Raw genomic sequence first — 26,052 nt, forward strand, 5'->3', positions numbered from 1 at the left:
TCTATTCCCAGCACAAAAGGATTACAAACAGCAGCTTTACTGAGTATAAAGAGATTGTAAAATCCAAGATTTGCCGGCTGGGAGGGGCAGGGAGGTTAGGGGAATGTCCTCGCTGCATCTACAAGGCCACAAGCAGTCAAAGGTTAAGAGCACCAAGAGCCGCCGGAAGGGGGGGGGGGCCCTAGTTAATCAGAGTTGGAGCGTTTAGGGCGGCAGAGTGTGCGGCTGCGTGTGTGTTCTCGAGCATATTTTTCTCTATATTAAACTGGATTAGTTGTCTGCTCCGCATCCTTTATCGAGATAATGCTTGAAGCTTGCTGGGATTTCATTGAATAGATCTGTGTGACTCTCTCTAATCTTATTGGTTTGTGTGTGTGTGTGTGTGTGTGTGTGTGTGTGTGTGTGAGCTCTCAGAAAAACAGCATGATGGCATAGATCAAAGGGATCCGGGTGGTTGTGAGTCTTATTTGGATGTAATTGCTGTTTACTTCGTCACATTATACAGTAGAGGTGCCTTATTAAGACTTTCTGCCTGTCATTAAAGTTGCACTGCAGCAGCCTTAAGGGGATACGACTCTATCTCAGGGTTTTATCAAGGACATTTTATTCCTAATATGACTTTTCAAAGGCCTGCTTGTTTATGGCAACTAAGCAAAGGTTCATCTTTTTGTATTATTGAGATTAATGGATTTCCAGCACACTGTCTTAGCTTTCAAGCGGCACTTAATTTCAATATCAAGAGGAGCGATTGCAGTGTTTCAGTCCCATCATCTTTGTCGAGTATCCCTTAAGTATTCCTTTTCATCAGTATATACCCAATACTCATATGGATTAAATGCCTAAAAAGCAGCAACAGCATGTGAGAAATGTTCGTGCATTTTTATTACATTTCACCTATCTGTTTTTCAAGCGTTCACAGTCACGTGTGCAGAGCAGATACCTCAGTGCTGCCATGTGAATTAGTTCCAAACATTTACTGAGTTTGACTGAATCAGGCCACAGATATATGAGCTAACTAACATGTCTTGCATGTATGCATGTGATTCTATACTAAAGTGCACACTATTAATACAGTGAGGCAGTGAAGGCATCAGTACTAGTGTGGAGTTTCTTTCCTGGTAAGGAATCTATCAATATTTCTCATTGATCACCTTCACTAGAACAGCCAAAGCGCTCATTTTGACTGCTTTCAAATTTATTTGTACAATAATCTTTTTAAACTAAAAACATACAACACTGCAGGTACCTGACTTTTCCTAAAAGTGTCTACAAAAATTCGAGCCACAGCGATCATATTGACCACTATGTCAGTAAAACTCAACCCTTGATTAGCAGTTTCTCCATTTTCAAATACAAATAATTAATTAATTAGGCTCAATTAAAAATAAAGTAGGGGAGACCAGGGACAGTTGTAAAACTGTTTTCTTTGTCTCAGAAAGGGGTAATCTGCATGATGAGAACTTTTATTTTTACTTTGATACTTTAAGTGCATTTTTCTTTAATAATATTTTTGAGCTTTTACTTCTCATGTACAATTTTGATTGCAGGAATTTTACATGTACAGTTTACATTGTGGTGGTTCTAAGTTCACATCAGTAAGGATAGGAATGGGTAATGAGAACTGATACTAATCTAGTATCAGTTCCTGACTGTTCAGTACCAAAATATTGATAAAGTCTTTGTCTAATGATGTATTTATGTCACATTACATAAACAGCCACAAGGGCAATACCTTTAAATCGGTGGGCTCACTTCACTAAATCTGATGAAAATGCAGCAAAGTGTAATAACTCAGGAAATGATTTAACTTGCCTTGAACCAAATTATGATCAATACTTATCAATAAAAGTACTGATATGGTATTGTTGAAAAGTATCGGTATTGATCATCAACCATGTTTTTGTTTATTTGAGGATCAATGGAAATCCATGACTTGTAGTTATTAGCTTGTCTGCCCACTTTAAAATCTCCAAGATCATCTATGTTAGCTGTTACTAGCATGATCAGACATGATAATGTAGGTCCATCCTCTCCTTCCTCTGTTACTCAGACAAACTGTGGTGATTAAATTTAACCACAGAGATTATTTAGTCTCCTCTGTTGTGCTTGCAAAATTTTAATTACAATCTGCTGTGTAAGCAGTCCTCAAACTTTGAACATCATGGTATTGACAGAAGCCACATGAAGCGGCCCATCGAAATAACCAAGCAATAGAAACTCGAGTATTTCTGTGCTGTTTTGATTGTGTGCTCTGCACAAAGCATTAAAATGGAGAGCCCAGATGATCACTTAAAACCATGATGACAGTAATGTCACTTGAAATCAGCTCCACCCGGATGCTGGCTCATTTTATTATTGCCAAGTCTGTCACGTCTGCTCGCCAATCCATATTTAATGTAGCTACAAAAACAACTAATTTGGCAGCTTGGGACTCAGAATCTGAATCTAGCAGCCACTGCGGGTGGTTGACCAGAAAGTTAGCTTCACATGCTGGTGTGCAGTAAATTAGCCTCGACTTTGCCCTGTAGGAGAGGAAACCATGCCAGGAAAGATAACAACCCACACGTCTGTGCAGCAACCACGGCTGAGAGGAATGCATACACTGGTTCTGGCCAGATTGTTTTCACTGTCTCTGACTCTTCATGTGTAAAGGTTATTGGTTTGACGCCCAAAATGTGAACAAGGCTAAGTGTTAGTATAGGTGCAAGCCAGTTAGCCAGCATTTGATCATTTGGACATGATTTGATTTTATAAACGAGACGATTTAAAAGAAAAAACATGCAAAAATGTGTTAAGAGCTGACTGAGGGGTTAATAGCTACTTGATCTGCTGGTGGGATGCAACATAGAAAAGGAAAGAAAAGGTAAAGGAAAGAGCAAATCCAAGCAGAGAGTCTATGTTACAGTATTAATATCAAAGAATGGTGGTAGACATGTAAACTTTAGACATCAAGCTGAAAAGGACAAAACACATCCAGCCCAAAAAGAGAGTTTACGAGTAAAGAGCAAAAAGAAAATGTCCATCACTTTCAAAAAAAGGACAAGAAATGTAAGAAAATCAAAGAAGATAAAAATTGGAGGAGAAAGGGTAAGTTTGGATTCCCTTGTCATGCAAATCAGTTTGGCATCGAGGGGGGGAAAAAATACCTTCGTCGTCCGTGCGGTCACTATCACCTAAATCATCAGTGTGTTTCTTTGTAAGGGGACCTATAGGACCAAGAAGGAGAAGATGGAGGAAAACAGGGTGATCAAGAACACACACAGCTTTCAAAAGATGCTCTCAAAAGATAAGAAAGTACGTCAACAATTAATGTTTCTATAGCCCCTTTTTTTTTTTTTTGAAAAATCTTCACACTGACACGGACGCTGGGTAAACATTACCACAGTGTCCACTTCACATGTTTACAGTAGAAATTTACTGTATATGAGTTAATTTAAGAAAGTTAAGGAGCAAGAAAAGAGGGACTTTAAAAAAAGAGGCGAAAAAATATTAGTTCTCTGTTGAAAATGAAGACTTAACTGAGGATGAACCTCTTAGGATCAAAAGACATAACAGTGCATACAGTAGCATCAATTATACATATCAGAGACATTATGTTAACATTTGGAAATCATCACTGTAGCAGAGAAAAAAGGCAGAGGCTGAAAAAAAAGCAGCATGATTAAGAGCAGAGCACTTAACAGAAGCATGTGACAAACTCCCCCTGTTGTATTTTCAGTCTGTTAAATGTGTGTGGCCTTAACACACACAAATTGATTTCTTTTTTTTTATTTGATTTTCTTTTTTTCTTATTTCAGTTTACAAATGGTTAATGTATTTTTTTTTTACTTATTTTCTCACTTGACGCTGACTCAGAATTCAAAGTTAAAGCAGTGAGCACGTTATGACACGTCTAGTTTCAACAAATCAAATTTGTTCAAGGAACAAATAGTTTAACATTTTGGGAAACACACTTTTTAGTTTTCTTGATCAGATTTTAATGAGAAGATTGATACCATTCTCATGTGTGTACTGTATAATATACGGCTGCAGCTGGTTATCTTAGCTTGACGTTAAAACCGGAAACATGGGAAAACAGCAAGCCAATGACAGGACTTTGGACAGAGCAGGCTACAGCTGTTTCCCCCTGTCGCCAGTCACATGACACGAAATAAGTTAAGGACTCACTAACACTAATGACAGATTCGACTTGATTTTGATGTGGTATTCATGACTTGAGATTATCATTAGACTTGAAACAGATGACTCAAAACATTCTTTACTTAAAGGAGAAACCTGTAATGAATTTAATGTAATAAATCATAAAGGGACCATGATATGTCATCAGAGATTAACGCAGGCAGTTACTGAGTTACTGAAGTCCAGTTCATCCAGTCACCTGCCAAATGCCTGCCTCTTTCCAAACTGTTATAAGGATGACTTCCCAGATGGTTCTGAGTAAGAAATTATCTAGCGTTCCCAAGGTAGATTTCTAGTGCAATGTGCGCAAACCTGGCAACCTACAAAGACACAACAGACCTATCTTAGACTTGACTTTGAATCCATTATGCATTTTATTAACATGAAGTATCATTGAAGTCAAACTGGGGGACTGATTCAAGGCCATATAATCAGGTAAACAATGCAAACAAGCTAAGTTTACCAGCTAAGTTGACTTGTGACTTGCTTGACTTATAACAGAGTAACTTGACTTGCTTGATTCTCACCAAAGTAACTCAGGACTTGCACATGTCCCATCTCTGCTAAACCTAAGTTAACTGGCTGCTAGATGTAGCCATATATTTAACATACAGACATGTGATCAGTTCTCAAGTGAGCTCATTTCCCAATTGTCAGACTACAGTATTCCCTCATGTACTGTCATTTTTTTACTGAGGCCAAAATATCTGAGCTTGAGACAGTGTCATAGCATGTAATTACCTTGTTATTACCTACAATGACCTGGTGGAATTGTTTGACAGGGGAAGTGGTCAGCTGCTTCTTTATTAAAAGTAACAAATTGTCATTTTAATACAAGTTCCTTCCACATACAGACACATAAACACATGCCAGCTGAAACAAAAGTAACACACACGCACACACACACAAAGATCATACACACAAAGAGAACTCACACACAGTGGAAAGATACACACAGATGCTACATAACAGATCTGTAAACATGCAGTATTGAAGTAAAGGATGTATGTTAGCAGGGTGCATGACACACATAAAATAGAATAATATACTGGCAGTGATAAAGCCTACACACACACACACACACACACACACACACACACACAAAGCAGTGGCATCCACAACCTGTGAGGCCACAGGGCTTCAAACAGTCATCTACTGATGAGCAAATGAGCACTCCAATCCTGTCCAAACTAGCTTCATTAGCCACAGCACCAAATAGCAGCAATTTTATGCTAATCTACTTCAGTTCCATTTGACTTTCTAAACCCGATAAAGCAGTCAGTTTCAACATAACAAAGGTTAAAAGGCACATTCTGTGAAAAAGGTTAATGTGGAAAAATAGCTCCTGCATCAGTTTGAACATGTGATTGTGGGATAGAGAATCCTGAAAAAATCCACGTTTTAAGTCTGTAGCTCATGTTAATGAGTAATAATCCCTCCATCATTCACCATCCTGCTGGTTTATTTCAACCATTTCTCTCCAGTGGCTTTAAAGAGGAAGCCGGCTCCCTGCATATCATTCTGTCCTACAGCAGTCTCCCAGCTCTCTTTTGTGAATTCAACAAGCAATTTGATAAGCAAGAGCTGACTTGTGCTTTCTCTGTGCTGAATAAGCACCAAGACACCAGAATCACTTCTTTCAAAAATGTGAAATGTCTAAGAAACATCCGCTGTCGAGGGATGTGTTACCTGTTTATAGGCTGAACTGAGAGATCGCTGTCAGAGCAATAATACACAGGGGTTGTGGGAGATTAAACAAATTAAAGAATGTGGTTATTATTTTTTTTTTATTATTCCACCACCATTAACCCCTCACACTCCCTGTCTCCATCTTTTCAAACGCGTGTTGGGCACTTAAGCTCAACACTCTCTAGTCCAGACTGGCCTGTCCAACTGTGACTGTTTCACAACACTAACCATGTGTTAAAAAAAGGCTTCCTGGCTGCGTCTGATACAGCTGCTAAAGGTTACCTTGTGCTCAGTGTATAAACCAATATCTGAACACTGGACAGCAATTCAAGGGAAATAATTCCAACTACAAAAAGGTGCAACTTTGTGAATGAACTCAAAGTAATTCAAAGTAAAAGTCGAGCTGAACCAAGGCCAAAAACACAAAAAACTAATCTACCTCCAACAAACAAACAAATAGCTTTTTTTCTGTTGAGCTGCAACTAATTACTACTCACAATCCAGAAAAATTTATTCAAGACGATTCTTGAGAATTGGGAGAAAAATGATTGATTTTTATTCTTCAGTTATGCTGGAAAATGTATTTTAAAAGATCAAACTCTGGGCAGTTAAACCTTGTGATGGACCAACCTCCTAGTGATGACATTTTATACAGATGCTAACTCTGTCACATGAGCAGCCATTTTATTTTTTAAAGTGTCTCAGAGTTCTCTTAATGTTAATCAAAATACACATTTTTAAACCATAATTCTTATTAAGCTTTGCTATAGAAGGACTACAGAGTTGACATGTTATGGTTGAGACACATCAATATTATTCAATATATTCAATATTATTGAATGAATTTGTTTAAGATAGAAGGTTTACCAGTGCTTGAGCAGTTTTCAAGCCTTTTTTAAACCAGGAAGACAGGGTATAGCTAACCCTTTTTTAGTAGAAAGTTTACCAGTGCTTGAGCAGTATAGACCCTTTGACACATTTCAGCAACAGAAGTAGTGCACTCCCTCTGTCATCCAGTTGAGTTATCAAGCTGCAAATTTCACCTGCACCAAAGTCACCAAAACATCTGGTTGTTGTACACACAATGCATCAGAATCTACGTTACACTGGTTGACTTAAGTTGTACAGAACTCTGACAGGATATGTCTTCAGACATGGTTGTTTAAGAAATGAGAAGCTGCTCACTGCATCAGTTAGAGTTCAATAACTTGTTACCAGCTCAAACATATTAATCACTAAAGTAATTATCCAATGGAAAGATCTGAACTATTTGCTTAGATAAATCAAGGTGGTGACTTTTTTTGGCCAGGCAGTGTACTGTATATAAGAAAAGATTTTCACCAAAAGATTGGAAGTAGAATCTTGGTATTAATAATTTTTAAAGGCTTTTTTGGTAGGACATGATTTGTCCCAATTCTCAAGAATGGCTGACATATTGTAAACTACTGCCCTTGTAAAATAAATTGCCTTCAAAAAGAGGTTAAAAAACTAATAAAAAGTTTGAGGTTGGAGTGAGCAGTGAGAATCAAAGAGAATGTGATTGATGTGGTCACTCTCTGGACTGCACATGTGCTGCTATTACAGTGGCATGTTGTTTGACTGAGGGTTAGTGGGGATCAGAGCAGACAAGACAGCTGCATGACAGCTCCTATCTTACATACACACACACTCACACACTCTGGACTACACACACATACAGAGAAAGAGAGAGATCACACAGCAATCAGGTGTCAATTCTTAACTGCCCAGTGACAAGGAGGCCCCGACACTGACCTGCACTCCCCCACCTGCTATTGTGAGCATATGCGTGGATTTCTGTGTGTGTGTGTGTGTGTAGCACAAGCACGGACACCGCTGAGGTCTCAGCTGGCATCAGCCCTGATCAGTGATTAGGAACTTGAGACTTTTCATCTCCCTCCATCTGACTGTGTCTCTTCTCACTCTGTATCTTTATTTATATCTTGTCAGCCTTACATTCTAACACACTCTGCTCTGTCCTACACTTCTGCTCTGCTTGTGTCCCTCTGTTTCTCTCATTTTTCATTTTTTAAACAATCTTTTTTTCTCTTTCCATCGATGTGATCTCCTGAAAATATTGTCACCCATACACCTTCTCTCTCCCCGTCATTCCGTGTCAAGATGTCAGATGTTTGAAATGAATGTTTGTTTGAAAAATTATAAATTACTGTAACAGTAAGTCAAGGTTTTTCTGCAGCTCTGAGGTCAGGTTCATTCAAGAAGAAGCTAGTGTGAACAACTGTGTTAAGATTATTTTTTCAAACTACTATTTCCAAGGGTGAAAGTAATTTTTTTTCCCTGGAAGGGGGTCATGTCAATTTTACTGGGAAATCTGCACCACTAATTTCCCACCTCAAGACCTAGTAACATTAGAGGGAATATCAGAATCAGAAATATTAATATATTGATCCCTGGGGGGAAATTGTTCATGTTACAGATGCTCCTGTCAAGAATAGAAAAATATATTCCATAGTGTAATTAGAAGAAAAATATTAAAAGGTGTACAAAAATATGTACAATCTACCAAATGTACTCAGAGAGAAAATGTCAACAATAGATAATAAACAGAATATATAGAGTAAAGGTATGTGCTTTGGTTTCCCAAACAGTGATAATAATGTTATTATACATTTATGTACTGTAATAGAATAGGTGTAGAGATATAGCATAAGAAATAAGAAATCTAAGCATCGTGTACACAATGTGCATCATGACACAAACATATTTATTTATATATCAGTGTAAATATAAATGTTGTATGACAGGAGATAGTTGAATTATTGCACTGTTAAGTTATTGCACAGGATTATGTAGTCAGTCAGCAGTACTCTGCAGTATAAATATGGAATATGCCGGGAAGACTGTTATGAATGAAAGCAGGAACATTACTGGGCAGGGCCTTGACTAACCTATTTCATACCTTCATACTTGCTGACATTTGACCAGGGTGAATGGTGTACGACGGTATTTGTGAGGAAAAAAAAGCTGGCGATAGACATTGTTGTAGCATATGTGACATTGTCTAGCTAATTGTTTCCCAAACTTGTTTTTCTGGGGACTTCCTTTTTAAAAATTACAAACCATCATGACACAGTTCACAACAGGCCTTATTAATAAATTTTGGAATTGTTAATTTCTGCATTAATGAACATTCATGACTGTTGTTACTGCCATTTTCACATCACTATATATTATTTTGACACATGCATATATACATTAAATGTAAAAAAAATTACAACTCTTTTTTTTTTTTTTTGCTGCTGTCCCAACTTCAAGTTTTTAGAAAAAATGCCATGAAATCAGACATTTTTAAATTCTACCTTTATTTAACTGGCAAAGTCATGAAGAAGTCATTCTTGTTCTCTCAGCTGTTATAATGTTGCACACTCCATTGCAATTTCTGAGATCTGCAAACACAGCAACATTGTTGAAAAAAGTTGTGCAAAAAACAGTTTCTCCAGATTCTCACCAACTTTATTTGGAAATGAAACTGAGGATAAGCACATTTGAAATGTCAGTAACAGTCTTTCATTGGACATGAAAACTGTGTTCACACAACCATGGAAAGTCAGCGTGTAAACTTTGATGATGATTAAACTGGACAGTTTGGGTAACAGTTTTATCGCTGGACTTTATTTTCTCTCCCAATTAAGTTTGGCTCTCCTGGAGTTAGAACCTGGCAGCTCAGGCTTTTTGTGGCATCAAACTTCTTAATGTGAAGTAGTCATGTCCCCACATCTCTGCAATTAGCTTGGTGAGAATGTCATTAACAAAAGGGAAAAGGGAGTGAGTTGGAGTTGGATGAAACAGAATTTTCCTGTCAAGCCAAAAAGAAGCAGAAACAGCCCCTGTAATCACTTTGTCCTGTCTGTGATTTCTACCTATCATTCCATGCAGCAAATATTACAATTTGATTTCCAGTCTCTCAGTCTATAATCTGTGCTCTCTGTCTCTCTTTGTCTTTTGCAGTTCGTTGTTTTCTCTCTGTCTATCTGTCTCTCCTACCATCATACCTTCCTCTCTCCACCATCAGCATTGATTGGAGACTGATGAAGAGGAGTTTCACGCTCTCTGGCACTCTGCAACAATCCATGACTCAAAAAGCCAGCTGGGAAGCAAGGATAACACACACACATACACACACACACACACACACATTCAACCCTCAGGCTTTCCCCCTCTCCTGGATGAGGTAATTATTGCGAGGAGAGTCCATGCATCGATCGCACATTCAGCACAAGAGCTATCCATACGTACATATTGCTCTCTGTATGCATCAGTCAAGGTCCGCGGCAGCATAGAAACACAGCGGCTTAATCAATCACCAATGCACATTAAAAAACAGGGGATCTAACAGAGCGCACGGCTCAATGAGCCAAATAGGTAATCTACTACTGACCTTGGATAAAATCCCTACAGGCTGTAAACTATAAATACAGAATCCATTCCCCAAGGTAAAAACTGGGAGTCTAATGCACTTCAGCAAAGCCTGTGCTCAGAGGAAGTAACAGACTGTGAGCAGTGAGGAAGCACGGGAACGCTGCTGGATGGACGTGTGATGATGAGACGAACGTCTTAAAACACAGAACATGACTCAGATAAGATTCTAAGAAAGACAAAGGCACTGATTTCCTCAACTGTAGAAGTGAGAAAAATGTCTTGTATCATATTAATTATTAATGATTAATTGATTGTCAGTGTTTTCAACTATTGTTGAAGAAAAATGCACCAAATTTGCAATCCTCTTTTAAATGTGCTTTGTTTTTGTGACCTACTACAATTGTACTTTATGGCTCATTTTACAACACAGGCTTCTATAATGATATGTTAATTATAGTTCCTTTTATGCTATTCACAAAAACAATAAGCATAAACACAAAAAAACTATATTAAGCCAGTGGATAAATAAATAACAAATAGTGGAATACTGAGGATGAATATAGGAGTTCTCATTCAGGACCTATTGTCCTGCTTGAAATTTGTCTTGCAGCAAAAACAGACAGTTCAGTGACTGTTTCTGTTTCCCAACACTGAGTGCAGATTATTAATTAAAAAAAAAAAAGAAAAAGAAAGAAAAAACTTATTTTGTTTTGTCTGGACTGCTTTCTTTTGCCATGGTGTTTAAAGAGTTATCAAGCATTTTTTTTTAAACTAGTTTTGCAGCAAAGTTTAAAATTCTGGTATCATGACAACTCTAAAAGCTTGACTAATGTTCCTCACCTCATGATCAAATTTTGAAGCCCGTTGCACGAGTTAACAGCCGAAGTAAGGGACTGTGGAGACTGCATGTTAATAGATAAAGGGAGCTTTTCAGGTCATTGTTCATAGCTTTCATATTTTTCTCACATGCATATCAAACTAATAATCTGTTCCTCCTGCATCTCATTAACCTTCATCCCACCGACTGGGTTCTATTTTTTGCCAAAGCTTTATTCCATCATTCCAGTGTTTCATTACTCTCAGTTTGTTCTTAATGACTTTGTACCTTGTTTTCTTGTTTCTGTTTTTATTAAAATACCAATATATCTGGGTTCTAAGAGACTCCAGTCAAGAGCACCCAATTCTGCCTCTGCACTTTTAATAGATGGAACTATTCATTGATTGACTTCATGTTGCCATGGCTGCTGATTTAAAGTATCACATGCTGAGATCATTTTGAAGGAGCCCACAGTTTCCCTTGTGTGCTCTGTCTCTTTTCCTCATACACAACATGGAAATTAACTGTAACTTCCCTAATGTTGTTATTAAGAAATTAGGTAACATTTTGCTACAATGATTACAGTAGTTTATTCTTGGCGCCCCCAGGGACCCCAGTCTGTAAGTCCTTGTGTGTTACATATGTTGGAAGGATGAGGGTTAATCACAGACACCTCAGTCCAACTTTATATCCAATATTTATTTTAGAAGCTGGGAGTTACAATCATTGTGGTTAAAATATTGTGTTTTCTCAGCAGCTAAACTTATTAGACACAAACTCATTACGCCCACACATCCTCCACACCGTATATGTATATATATATATATATATATATATATATATATATATATATATATATATATATATATATATAAATATATATAATATTTTTATTTAATATATTTAAATTTACCAACAATATTCTGTTTTTTAATTCAACAGTTATTCCACACATAATTTTTAAAATGGTCAAAATGAGCGCCTTGGCTGTTCCAGAGTTAACTGTGGTTAGAATCTTTCCCTGAGCTTGACCAGGTGGTCTCAAAGTCTCAGTCTCATCCAAACCACCTGCATTTCATGTTCTGAGCTTTCTGACATTAATATTTTACATATAAGAGCAATAAGAGTTGCCTCTATGAAAGCATCCATCTAAACAGTATTACAGAAATGAATAATGCTGCCATTTACCCAGACAACTGCAGAACACAGTATGTATGAGGTGTCTGGGAAATGACTAAAATATGTCATGTAAATGGAAAAATGTGTCCTAACATAGATCATAAGATTATGCAATCTGAAATGGAAGTGTGTGTGTGTGTGTGTGTGTGTGTGTGTGTGTGTGTGTGTGTGTGTGTGTGTGTGTGTGTGTGTGTGTGTGTGTGTGTGTGTGTGTGTTGGGGGGGGGTGATGCATTAATATTCCAGATCATCATCAGGCTCTTTGCCTCCAGCATATGAAGTAAGATTATACAGAGGAGACACAGATAGGATTGAGAATGATTCCTTGAGAATCATCTTCACCAGAAGAACTGAACTAAATCTGAAAAAGTAGTGTTTGATGAATGAGCGTACGAGTGTCTGATTCTTCCATAAAGTATCATAATAGCAGTAATGTGGACATTATCAGGAAAACACATAATCCTCCAGGAGACTGAAGACTAAATAAATGCCCGAGTCTGTGTGCTGTTTGTGTAGATGTGCAGTAACATGGAGGTGATAAGGCCTGGTCTCAAACAACACAGTCCATTTGGGTAAAGGTGATGAAATAATGAACAAAAAGACAAACCCCCTCGCCCCCTCTCTCCCCATATTCAAAAAATTGACTCACCTGTTCAACACTGCTTTAAATCACTGACAGTTTCTTCTCCTTATCCCTTGCTTGTTTGTTTTTCTTTTTGTTGTTTACTATATTGTTGTCTGTTGTTTCTTCCTTTCTCTTATTTTTTATTTTGAAAAGCGCTATATAAGTATAATGAATTATTATTATTATTATTAAACTTACATGTTACAAGAGACTGACATTAATATCTATTCCTTTAATATGTGTGGTCCCCTGTGACTACCACGTTTTACCCCCAAAACCATGTTACAATTCCACAAACTTCCTGATTCCTTCCAATCTTTTAGTTTAAGATTATAAAAATAGCAAAAAGCACATGTTGCCAACTAGCAACCAGTGTGTCAGGACTACTGAGGTCTAGGTTTACTAAGCCTGACTTACAAACTACTGACACAATCCTTACAGAAGAACCAGGAACACAAAAAAAACTAGTGAAAGACACTGCCTCCTTTTTGTCTGTGAGGCTTTAATATAGGTTTTTTGTTTGTTTGTTTTTTAAAAGATTTTTCCTATATTTTAACTATTTTATTGTTGATATTTTTACATTGTACATTGCATTGTATATTATTTTTGCCTGTATGAATGTCAACTCGGGGAATTGCTGTAAAGAAGCTGAGTGCTCAGTCAATTTTCCCTGAATAAACGTTGGTTAAATATGTGGAAAAGAACAGTAACAGAAATTTAGGAGTGACTGGAAGCAGAAATTCAAAGGTACAGTTCATCCCTAAAACTAAACTGCTTTGTGACTTTCACATCATTCCACTCAACAAAAGCTAAAGTAAAACAAAAGTGTTGCTGACATTTTCTAGTTACATGCACTCATCAATATTCATTATGTTTTCTAACAACAATCACAATGCATTTACTGTAATAATGATTTGTAAGCTCAAGTACAATAAGTCACTTACTAACTTGTTTTTACAAAGATCATAGTGCATTATTAACCATAAAGAATGGTTAATAAGTCATGTCAACTGATGACGATGTATTTTGAAATGTAGAGCCTATTTGGTTTATCAATGACTTTTAACAGACTTTTTTCATTTGGAAATGTAACATTTCACTCAAAGCACCCAAGGACCCCTTAGAGTAACTTATAGTCATATTATAGTGCGTGATAACATGATTAATGCATTAGAAAATCATTATATTACAACTATAATACACAATGATCTTTGCAAAAAATACCACTGAGTACACCATGAAGTACTCTTATCGGTACTCAGTATCAGCAAGTACCCAAACGTAAGTACTTGTACTTGTACTCAGTCTGAAAAAAAGGGGGATCGGTGCCTCCCTACCATAAAGTCATTCTAATGTCTGGGCATGGGGAGAAATAGATTACATGTAATGGAATAATAATAATAATCTGGATACACAAACAGCTCCAGAAAAGACATAATCATGGCCCCTAGTCAAAAAATGCTTCACTGGGTGGAAATTTCACAATTTATTGGGTTTAAATCAATCAATCAATCAATCAATCAATAACTTGAGCACAGCAAGGGAAGGAACGGCTGAACAAACTAATAAATCTAACAACAAACATAAAACACTCAACACACAACAATTCATCTAATAATTGTCATCTTAAAGTAATCAGCATCTATTTTGATAATTGATTAATTGTTAATGAGTCTTTTTTTTTTTTTTGAGAGAAACGTTTCAGCTTCTTACTCCTCTCTGACAGTGAACTGATTATTTTGGGGTTGTGGACAAAACGAGACAGTTGAGGATGTCATCTTAGACTGAGCAACATTTTTTGCCATTTTATAGGCCAAACAACTAATTGATTAATAGAGAAAATGATCAACTGATTAATTGATAATGAAAATAATCATTGCAGGAAATACCTTTTTTTCAACTGACAAGATTGTGACAGTGTTAATTAATCGTTCTGAGTTTTCTTTTTTTTAACAAAAAAAAAGTCAAAATTCTCTGATTTTATCTGTGAATATATGTGAATATTTCCTGACTTCTTTACTCCTCTCTGATAGTAAACTGAATATTTCTGGGTGCTGCGTTGAGGAGTGATTAGCATTCAGTATGAAAATGTGGCATTTCATTCACTTGACAAAACATTAAAACTGAACAGAATGCGGGCAGCAATTACTTAAAAAAAAAACAAAAAAACAAAAAAACTTTGCAAAGCAAAAGTTTGTGTGGTTAAATAATAAAATTGGAAATCATTTTTACCAGTTTATTCTGGCCATGGCAGTAAAACACAATCAAACAAACAAACAAACAAACAGGTAGAAACTCATTAGCCAAACAGCATAAAAGCTACAAACCCACCCAGTAACAGGCTCCATTCAAAGAGAACATCTGCTGCTGTGAATACAGAAATGCCAAGTTCCAAGTCGATAACTCGCTCCTTTTCTGAAGTATCTGAAAATATCTCACTGCAAACACAAGCAGTGAGTGGCCCGGCCTGCCTGAACGCTGAACCAGCTGAGGCATGATGCTTTTGAGATCTGAAAGTGTCGCAGGCCGCTCTGATGTCCCTCTCACCTTGTCTGGTACCCACCCTGCATTTCTCCCATCCATTTCATCTGCTCACGCTTCCCCTTCTCCTCCACCCCGTCCCCTTGTACTAATAATTTTACTCTTCCATCCCTCCTCTGTTCTCTCTCCGTCTCCTGCCTGCTGACGAAACAAACACCCACACTGTCAATGTCAGTGAGTCAATTCAAAGCAGCGAAAGGCCTGCGAGGGGAGGACATCAGCAAAGATGTGTGACTGGTGTGCAAACGAGCAGGAAAGTAGAGTGCTTGAAAAAAGTGTATAAAAATAAATGTCACGAGCCCCTTGGTGTCTTTTTCTAATTTTCCAGAACCATTCATGTACTGAGAAAGCCTGCTGCATGGGGGGGGGGGGGGGGGGGGGCAAGATGAGATTTGCTCTGGAATCAAGGTCCTGACTTCTGAAAGAAGAGACGAGCAGCAGGAATCCTGGCTGAGGTCTTACATAGTAGGATATTAGTCAAATGTCCTTCACAGTAAAGATGTGAGTGTGGGAGCATTAGGCCCGGGACACGCTTTAGTCAAACATCAAAGCAGCAGATCAAACAGAAAGCTCATCATGTACTGTAATGACTTTACTAGCATTAAAGGGCATTTCCACATCCACTTCATTTTAAGAACTTGTTTCTCATTTTCCACTTTGAAAGAGGGTGAAAAATCTGCAGTCACTCAGCAAACATGGGTGATCAAAATACCAACCCCAAACGGAAGTCCTGCTTCAACTCCTGAGACCCCAATCAAGTGAGGAAAAACACCCCTCTATGTGGATGATGTCATGTGAAAACAGGAAGCTGTGGCGTGTTTTTACATCAGGTTTGATTGCTTCGTACCATGCCTTCCCTACTCCCTCTCTGGTCAGCTTTCACATCAGTAATCTTGTTCTGAACCAATCATATTGCATCTGTTCTACTAAAGCACAGCTGGCACTCAACAGTGAATGATGTAGTTAGTGTGGCAGGTAAAAAAAAAACAAAAAACCTGCTGTCCTCTCATGTATTTTGGCCATAATGGCATGAAATGTCAAAACAGTAGTTCAGTCAGACAACTCACGTTTATGTTTATCGCAGCAGCAGAACGTTGTTAGTGTTTGCGTAGACCTATTGAGGAATGATGAGTAAATACCATAAACCCTGCCTTTCAGCGGCTGCAGGTGGATGCTGTGGCAGCGGTGGGGCTGAAGGAACAGGCAGCGATACTGATGCAGGACAGCAATGACAAGGCAGAGAGAGAATTGGGAGGTTTTAACAGTTTAAAATAGACCGCCAGATTGGAAAGGCGTGTTTGGTACGTACTACAGAGAGTGAGATGTGTCACGTGTGATCAGCAGTGCAGCTCAAACTAATTTGCAGGTGTCGCTACATTTGTGTTAACATGCAAAATGACTGAAAACATTGTGGTGTGTTATTCATATGCCATTTGGTGACACCAGTCTATGGACAAAAATATTAAAATAAGACTTAAATTTTACTTTTCAGAACAAGCTATCTATAGTTCATGATTTATAAATTATTAAGATATGTAAATGTTAGTCTGTGGCATGAGATAAATTATTTTTTTATTCCATTTGTCTCACAAATTACACATATCTTGTTAGTCAATAATCATCATAATCATACAAGTCAAGAAAGTCTCAGTTTGGCATAGTTCAACTTAGTTTAGTTTTGTGTGAAACTGCTCAGTGAACTCACACATCACCAACACCAATCTCACTGTTTGTTGTAACGTTATCTTACCTGAAGTGTTTTATCAGTGTTTTCTGGTCCTTTTATCAGCCGGGAAGAGAAAGAACGAGTAAGGAATCACAACTTCATGTGACTTCTGGGTGTGTTGTCTTTCTAATTACATTTCTTCACAGTCTGATATTTCAAACATTTTAAGACAAGCTGTAACTTTTTTGATTTGAAAAATTATCTTTTAGATTGAAAGACATCATATGTGTAATTTCTGGCACAATTCAAGTGGGATAATAATAAATAATTTGTGTCTTGTCATTGTCAACAGTTAATTGAAATTTTATCAAACTTGCAATAAGGTCTACTGCATTTTTTGAGTCACAGGATGCACAATATTTGTTAAAGGCCAGATGTGTGTCAAAATATGATTTTAAATTAAATACTTTAGAAAATATATTTGTTGACAGATCCACAAAAAAGACACTATAATCATTTTAATGTGTTTTTCAATAAAAAAATGAGAATAATGATGTAAAATTGATCCTTTCCACTAATATTACAAATCATCACAATTGCAATATCAGTCAAAATAATTGTAATTACATATTTCTTCAAAATGGTTCAGCTCTAATGGTGGTCCCCCAGAAGGGGTGTGACTTAGACATTTTATTGGAGCCCCAGAGAGGAAATTGGGTGTTACAGCGGGACAAGCACAGAGTAAGTACAGATAAATAAAGAAACGTAAAGAGAATAAATAAAGCAGTCAGTAGTAGTCTCCTGAACGACTGAAGTTGAGGTTATAATAACCTCACTGCCGCCATCAGCCATTATGTTTCTGACTTTGTCAAGTCTTGACTCAGCTCACCAGCAGACATGGCTGGGGTTTGAACCTCGGCCAGAGCGGTTCAGCAGTCACTGACCAGTCTCTCCGAATAAATCCCAGGGTGAGTCAAGCCTGTATGTCTCACATCTAAAGAGACAAGTGTTTTCTCTCTCTGTTAACTGACTCATTTTGACCAACACTGTCAGCTAATAGGCCAGTGGCCAGTCCATTTATCAGGGAGTCAAGCTGTTTTTGAACCGAGCCTTCTCTCTTCATGCAGTGAGAGTTGTCAGCTCAGCTCTGTGTTCACCCACTGCTCTGTGAAATATGGCATGACAGGAACTGCAGAGGTTTTAAACCCCAGTTTGTGACCCTACTTACACAAGAAAGAAATATGGATTTTGACTTCAGGCTTTGAGGCAAGACTCAGCAGAATGTTTGTGTAACTCTACATTATGGCTCCATTGGTAGAATGTATTGAATTTATGCGCAGCTAGAAGCTCCAAAAACATGCATATTACAGCTTGTATTTTATTTTTAATGAAGCAGATAAGAAAAAGCCTATAATTCTGTATTACTGTGTGCTTTGCACTACAAAAGTATGTCCATACCTGTAAACTTTTTTTTTACTGAAGTCAGGCTGACATTTTAGTGCCTTGAATGGAAATCTCAAGGCAGTGAAGTGAAAAATCTCAGGGATTATCGCACTATCAAAGCAAATCAAAAGTGCCCTGTAATACTGGTTCAGTGATAAAATGCCAATGCAATGCAGAGCGCTTCCTCCCCGGCTTCAGCTGCCGCTTTTAGCCAGGAAAAATGAAAATATCCACTTCTTCCAACACAAGTCAAGCCATTTTCTATTTCTCCTTAAAGAAACTGGGGGCCAGTTGTTGGCTGAAGTGTTTACCACAATCTAATAACATACAGAGACGCAGACTGATGAATGCATCTCAACACAACACAGGCACAAGGAGAAAACACATGCAGCTGGACAAAACACAACAAAGGAAGGAAAAATCACCAAAACCCCTTTAACCTTTATAACTTGTTGTCACATTTCATTATTCTCTCATTCCATTTTCTTAAACGTTGTTATTAAATTGTTTTTTAATGACTTCATATCTGTTTTCTGTTTCTGTTTTAATAAGTTCTTTTTAGCATGACAACTACCAGAAGTCCATATTTACTAAAACCTTTGAATTCAAAACTCTATAATGACTCATAATGAATACCAAAATAAGAGATAAATGCTTTTATCATCTTGTTCTCATATCTTTTAAAAAATAAAATAACACCAAAATATAAATGTTGTAAATTTTAATTATATGCAGCCATCACAAATAGTAAACTATTTATTGCTTATATTCACAGCAGTATTTTTCTGTAGGATAATAACTATCAATGATCTGATTCAAATTTTATAATTCAATCTAGAATTACTCACAGTAAGAAATGATTAAATGTATTTTACAATAATATAAATATGAAAAGATAATTTAAAAAACATAAAAAAAATAATCACAGACTATGGGAAAAGACTGGAAACAAGTAAAAGCGTATAATTTATATAAGAAACATTTTAAATGAAAATACAGACACTTCTAGGAAAAGTCAGGGAGCAGCAGCATTGTTTTTATTAAAAGATTGAAAATGACCTCCTTGGCCGTAGTGTGCACTTCCAATGGATAGAACTATGGTTGAGTTCATGTTGGCCATGGGTCTACTAACTTAGTCAAGTTATTTTTATTTCTAATTTTTTTATGATTTTGTAATATTTACATTTTCTTGCCATCATTGTCAGCTTTTAAGACCAGAAATCTCTTTTATACTAAGATCATAATTTAAATATCATAATTTCCCTCAAATTTAAGCAATTTAAATTAAAGTACCTTAACACATGGGATACTTTTTTCACAGTAAGACTAAAAAATGCCATGCTTTGACTTATCTTGAATGCTAATAATCAGTTACAAGCTGATTTAGCCTCTTTTTGTTTTTGCCAAGACCATCAGAAATCCAATAATTCTATATGTTGGTGACAGTGCAGTTATGCAACTGGTCTCCGGGTTATTAGAATTTATGTAATTAAAGACATGCTCACTGATTTTCATTTAAAAATATGAAGACTTGGCCTTTCTACTGCACAAGTGGAAAATATCTAATGAAAACCTCGAGTGGAGGTTGAGGGTTGGTTCTTTAGAATCCCCCACAGACACAACTGTCTGCAAAATTTTATTTCCTTTCAACCATAATTTTCAAGTTGTGTTTCCTTTAATAGAAATTGTGCAGCGACAGTGACATAAAAGGTGAAACGGGAAGAGCTTTAGTACACACATGAACACAAACACACGCACAAACACACAGACACGGCATGTGTTTTAGCCTGCTGAGCTACCACGACAGCCAGGAGCCACATTTTAGTGGAAATCAGCATCTTCCAACCTGCTTTCCCCCCGCTGTGTGTACATGACGTAAAGGAGATCTTAAAAAGGAAGCCCTGGGCTTCATGGTGACAAAACTAATTAGTGTAAAAGCCACGTACATGCAGTTGCATGGGAATGAATCCCAGCTCATTTTGTGCTGTCATAGCTTTCCTTTCTTGTCTGCCTCAACAGTATAACATCACTGAGAGGTGTAGTAAAACATTTAAAGGGGGCAGACCACCCTGCTCTCATTTTAACTAACATTAAAGGGAATAGTTCAAGAATTCATAAATAAGGTGTGAATTGGTTTTGAAGACCAATGACTGAATCTCATATTTTTAAATTTCTAACCATTAAATTTGACTGTTTGGATTCCATAAATATCCACAAAGTGCTCTCTCAAGATTATCTCCAGCAGAGATCTCAGGCCTCAGAGCTTCACAGACTGTTCCAGCATCGACCTTAACACGTGATTTAATCATGATTCAGCTGCCAACAGTAATGACATAGAGGAGGAGAGGGAACATTTTGCCAGCATGTTATAATTACAGAAAATGGGTTGATATGTTGAATATTAACATAATCCATTAAAAAATAAAATACTGCTTTTACAACATGCTCTTATCCCAACTCATCATATACAGCTGCCTTGTCACCTTTAGCTGCTTTATCAAATGTTTTAACTATTTTTAACACGTGATTAATACAGTGAAACAGCCCTTCACAGCCAACCAGATTTCAGCAGTGGCCAGTGCACCCCCTGAAACCCCGCCCCTGTATTTGACGATTTGGAAGTGAGACCAGGATTCTGCAGAAGTTTAATATTAGAGGTGCACGATAATATTGGCATGCCATTGGCACAAGCCAATAAAGGCTTTAAAATGAGACAGAATTATCGACCCAAAATGAACATTCCTGCTGATTATGACATGCCGATAAAATGATGCTTTAATTATGCACACATGATCTGAGTCTGCAGTATGGAGGTATTTTGAAGAGTTTGAAATGAATAGCAAAGTGGATATTTGCAATAACTGCTTAGTGTCAGGGAGGAGCAAAATCATACTCCTTTAAAGGGATAGCGACCCAAGAAATAACCTAAAAAAACATAAAATGCCTTCATACTGCTCGTCTGGTGTAATCCAAGTCTCCTAAAGCCCCAACATGTCAAGTTGACTTGAAAGACGTCATTTACACCATGTTTTCAGTCTGAATCTTCACTGTAGAGCTTTAGTTTGGAGCTACATTCACATGCACCTGAACTGGGTGTGTGTTGTGTGACAGTGTGCACGCACAAGTGAACAACACATCGGGGCTTTAGGACACTTGGATTACACCAAATGAGGAGTATGAGGGCATTTTATGTGTTTATTCTGTTGTTTTGTTTTTTGAAAACTGGTCACCATTCACTTCCATTGGAGATTCTGCAACACTGTTTTCCTGTGAAACGCCAGCAGTGTTTTGTGGACTAAAATACTAAACCTGACCTTCAATCAGCATGAGGGTGACTAGATAATAACTAAATTTTTATTTGTGGGTGAACTATCACTACTTTAACACTGCAAATTTAATTGCCATCCTAAGAACTGTCATCCCGGTTATTAATATAATGAAATAGTGAAGCACAAAGAGAAACCCACACCAATCCTGTCAGCAGATGTTTTTCTTATTTTGAGCAGGGTTTTTTATGCATTTCACTGTACTTATTTTACCAGAGAGACTTGGTGTTCTCTGCACTTATGTGGAGAGAAAAATCTGTGCACATATGCACATTGGCAATCAACCAAAATAAGTTTGAAAATTTTGGACATCAGCAAAAATTCATTGTCTTGTATCCCTGTTTAATATGAATAATGGTTTAAAAAGGCAGAATTACGTTCCAATATGTTATCTGATAAAGCAAATAACATAATAATGAATATTATATAGTGCAGTTTTTAGGAGAAATGGTTGACTGATAAGAACCAACACACACATTCACATGTTTTCTCCACACACACGCTCTGACGCACACCATCACATTCAGTGTCGAGCAGATGTACTAGTGTGTCACACTACGATAACAACACGTGTGTAGATCCCCTTTCAGTACAACTCTGTCACAAATAGAAACAGCACCGGTGCCTTCATGAATATTAAATGTCACTAAATGTCACAAACACGGTCGACTCTCAAACATCTTAAGGTATAAGTGTGTGTCTTTGTGTGCGTGTGTTGTCAGTGTGAGTGTGTGTGTGTGTGTGTGTGTTTGATTGAAGAAGCTGTGTGGGGTTTCAGAGGAGGCAAAAACATCAATGAAGGCTGTGATGGTGAGGAGCTCATTAGCCACAGAGATAGGTACTACAGTATGGTGGAAGGAGACTGAATTATTTACACAACTACACTGTACAGTACACTGACCCACACCACAACAGTCCCTGTCACACCGGCTCATGTGCTTTATGCTACTTTAATTTGAATTCATAGGTAATACCAGACATGGTGCCAGGACTTCAGTGTTGGGTGGACCACTGTAACTTTGGGTGGGCCTTTTAATTACAAAAAGTTAACACTGTTTCCAACTGGTAATCTCACTTTAACAAAAATGACTGGTATCATGCTGTGGAGGGCCACTAGTACTTCCAGTTGATTGTGACACTTTTAAAGTTTTTTTTAAAAAACAGTTTTAGTGCCGAGATAACTTATTATTTCACTGTGGAAGTTTGTATTTATTTCAAGTGGCACAGGATATCTCCTTATCTTTATTTTCACTGTGGATCAAGTAGATCAATACATCAATTCATTAAGAAAACTGACATTTTAATTCCTTTTAATGCATTTTCATTTGGTCTGGCTGGATTACTCTTTAAATTGATTGAAGGAAGAAATTCTGGGTGAGCTACAGTGAGTTTTAACAGGAGAGAGAGATGTGCTCTGTGCTGTTCATTCATAAACTGAACTGTCTCTGCTGTGAAGGTCATCTGAAGACAATCAAGTCAGGCAGGAATATTCAGATCTACCTCCTGTATTGTCTACATTTTTTACAAGTTCTAGTTTCGATGAGGAATGCATTTGCGGCTATAAAATAAGACAATGATATTCTGATACACCTGTCATCATTTTCTGCTGAACAGCTACCATAGTGTGACATGCATGCACAAGCGTAACATGTCTGGGGTGACGAATAATGGCCTGTTGTGATTGGTCCAGACCTCACATGTGATAATAGCCAAATAAAAACTGTCTTTTTTCAAATGTTTTTTTTTTGTCTTAAGGGTGTATTAAAATGCTGATCTTAATCATTAAAAATTAAAAGTAAGAAAATATTTGTTCTCCAGGTCATTTAAGGTAGGCCAATTGTACAAGTGGGTGGGCCCAGGCCTGTTAGGCCCACCCATAACGCTGCACCTGGGTGATACTCTGAAGATTTTTTTCCGACAGTGTGCTTAATTTTGATTCATGAAATATACTGAGCTTAAATAACCTTAGGTTCTAAGAAGAAAATCTGTAACTTAATCACCTATGATCTATAAATCTCAATATATTTCACAGCACCTGCCTTACAATCAGTGATTTCACTTTATATAATGAAGCACAGGTGAGGGTTTCATCGGGAACACTGTAAAACAAAAACTTGAGAAAAGTCTTATAAATTATTCAATAAAAATATTAGAAATATTTTAGGGCAACAGCCTTCCCTAAATTTAAGATTTTTTTATCGAAGTCAAACATTTACATTCTGATATAACCTTTAAAAACAACCTAGAATCTTGTTGACAGAGTTCACTTTTGTTCTCTTTGAGTTTTGGAAACAAAACATTTTGCATTTCAAAAGTTGTTCACTGAAGTGAAAATGTAATAATTGTCAGTAACTGAGTATTTTATTTGCACTTGCAACCATTTAATTTCCAAGCGGCCAAATAATAAATCAGGTGAAAATTTTTTGAAATTCAGAATTCTCTGGGTTTCTGAAATTAGTAGTAGTAGTAAAAAAAGTTAATTATTCTAAAAGTAAAGTAAATTATGAAAGCAATAAAAGATTATAGGTCAGCAAAACTTTTTTGAGTGTATTTCAAAACAAAACAAAAAAAGAATCATGAGTTTTTTCAACTATCCTTTTTTTCCAGTGAAGCCAAAAGAAAACGAAAACAGCAAAGTAAGAGCGTAGTGATGGTCGATTGAAGCCAGTCAGCATGCAATTATTATTCAGTGGACTAAATAGTTGGTTGTCAAATTTGCACCTATAACCATCACAAAAAATAATCATAGTCTATGGGAAAAGGCTGGGAACAAGTATAAAAATAAAACGTAAGAGTACTTTGTTTCAATATTTAACAGCTTTAACACAAAAATTCAGTGAGTTATAGGTGTTGAGACAAAAAGTGTTACAACCATCCCTGGTCTCCCCTACTTTATTTTCTAATTGAGTCAAATTAATTAATAATTTGTATTTTAATGTTGGAAATCGACACCACTTGTTAAGTTTTATTAACAGAGACTATGATAGTTGCTAAGCAACTAAGATACATCTGCAACTGTTCAAAAAGTAAAAATAGTGGCAATTTCTGTGGTCAGTATGTTACACATGATCACATTTTCTTTGCCTTTTGTGTAATAATAATAAAAAAAATAAATAAATAACAAAAAACATTTTAAATGTAAATAAAGACACTTTTAGGAAAAGTCAGGTTCCAGCAAAGTTGTATTTTTTAAATCAACAAAACGGTCAAAATGAGCACCTTGGTTGTCCTAGTGTTAATTCACTTCACTTGATTGTGTTTCCATATGAGGTGAAATGCGTGTTTCACCTGGGGTCTGTAAAATAAAAGCGTCTCAGATCGCCTGGTCTAATTGTCCTCGCCTCATCCTCAAGTGAAGTCGCATCTCTAAAAGTAGCCTCATGTAGAAAAGGTCAAGTGTGTCTAATTAGCTCTGTGAGCTTGATGTGACTCTAACTCAACAACGTGACTCCATGGCGCTAATTGCCACTGGCAAATAAAGAGACGCCATATTGACAACTGGAGAGTTAAGGAGACGTGCTGCTATTGGCAACACAGTGGCCTGTCCTTCTGCAGAGCTCTACTTTCTCCAGTTATTGACTGAGAATATTCTTCATCCCTGGATCCTCCTGCTTATACATCATTACCAGCAGGGATCAATCACTGATTATTAAATGAAATGTCCATTAAGGCTGAGGGGTATTTCCATACCGGGCGGCAGGCCAGGAAGTGATGCCGGAGGCAGCGGCAGTAGCGGCAGTACAGAGACTGAAGCGAGGCTAAGTCAGGCAATGCTGCCGTTTCATATGCAGCCACCGACTGTGAAGTTGAAGCTCTTTTTTCTTTTTTAAAGACAGAAATCTCTTGAAGTTTCCTTGACTTGACAGGCAGGCACCAGCATGTGGACTGGGGGAGCTCAGGAGCACACACACACACACACACACACACACACACCCCACACCCACACAGGCAAGTGACATCTACTCCCATATAGATACATCCACACGCTCACATACTGTATTTATACACAGAACTGTACTCTGAGCCATGAAGACACATGCTGTGTCTCAATTCAGATACTTTCATTAGTACACTGTCATGTATACATTTTGCACACTATGTATTCCACTTGCATAGAGTGTGAATTTTGTCAGTGTATTGCTGTCTCAAATCGAGGATGGCCGTTGCATCCTTATGGAAATGCTAACTGC

The 26,052-nt window shown here is 37.2% G+C and overlaps 1 protein-coding gene across 11 annotated transcripts in view; it reads right to left on the bottom strand.

Annotated features, from left to right (window-relative positions):
- The window catches only part of nlgn1 (neuroligin 1), a 421,649-nt gene that overhangs the window by 279,207 nt on the left and 116,390 nt on the right, over window positions 1-26,052 (bottom strand). For 5 of the 11 annotated variants that reach the window (XM_084722369.1, XM_084722375.1, XM_084722367.1 and 2 more), the window contains one exon: window positions 3,147-3,206. The exons of the other annotated variants lie outside the window; for them this stretch is intronic. In XM_084722369.1, coding sequence (XP_084578495.1) covers window positions 3,147-3,206 — 60 coding nt within the window. The remainder of the gene's footprint in view (window positions 1-3,146; window positions 3,207-26,052) is intronic. 11 annotated transcript variants of the gene reach the window in all.

This window comes from Lutjanus erythropterus, chromosome 7, assembly GCF_056507025.1.
Source record: "Lutjanus erythropterus isolate fLutEry1 chromosome 7, fLutEry1.hap2, whole genome shotgun sequence".
NCBI lineage: Eukaryota > Metazoa > Chordata > Actinopteri > Lutjaniformes > Lutjanidae > Lutjanus > Lutjanus erythropterus.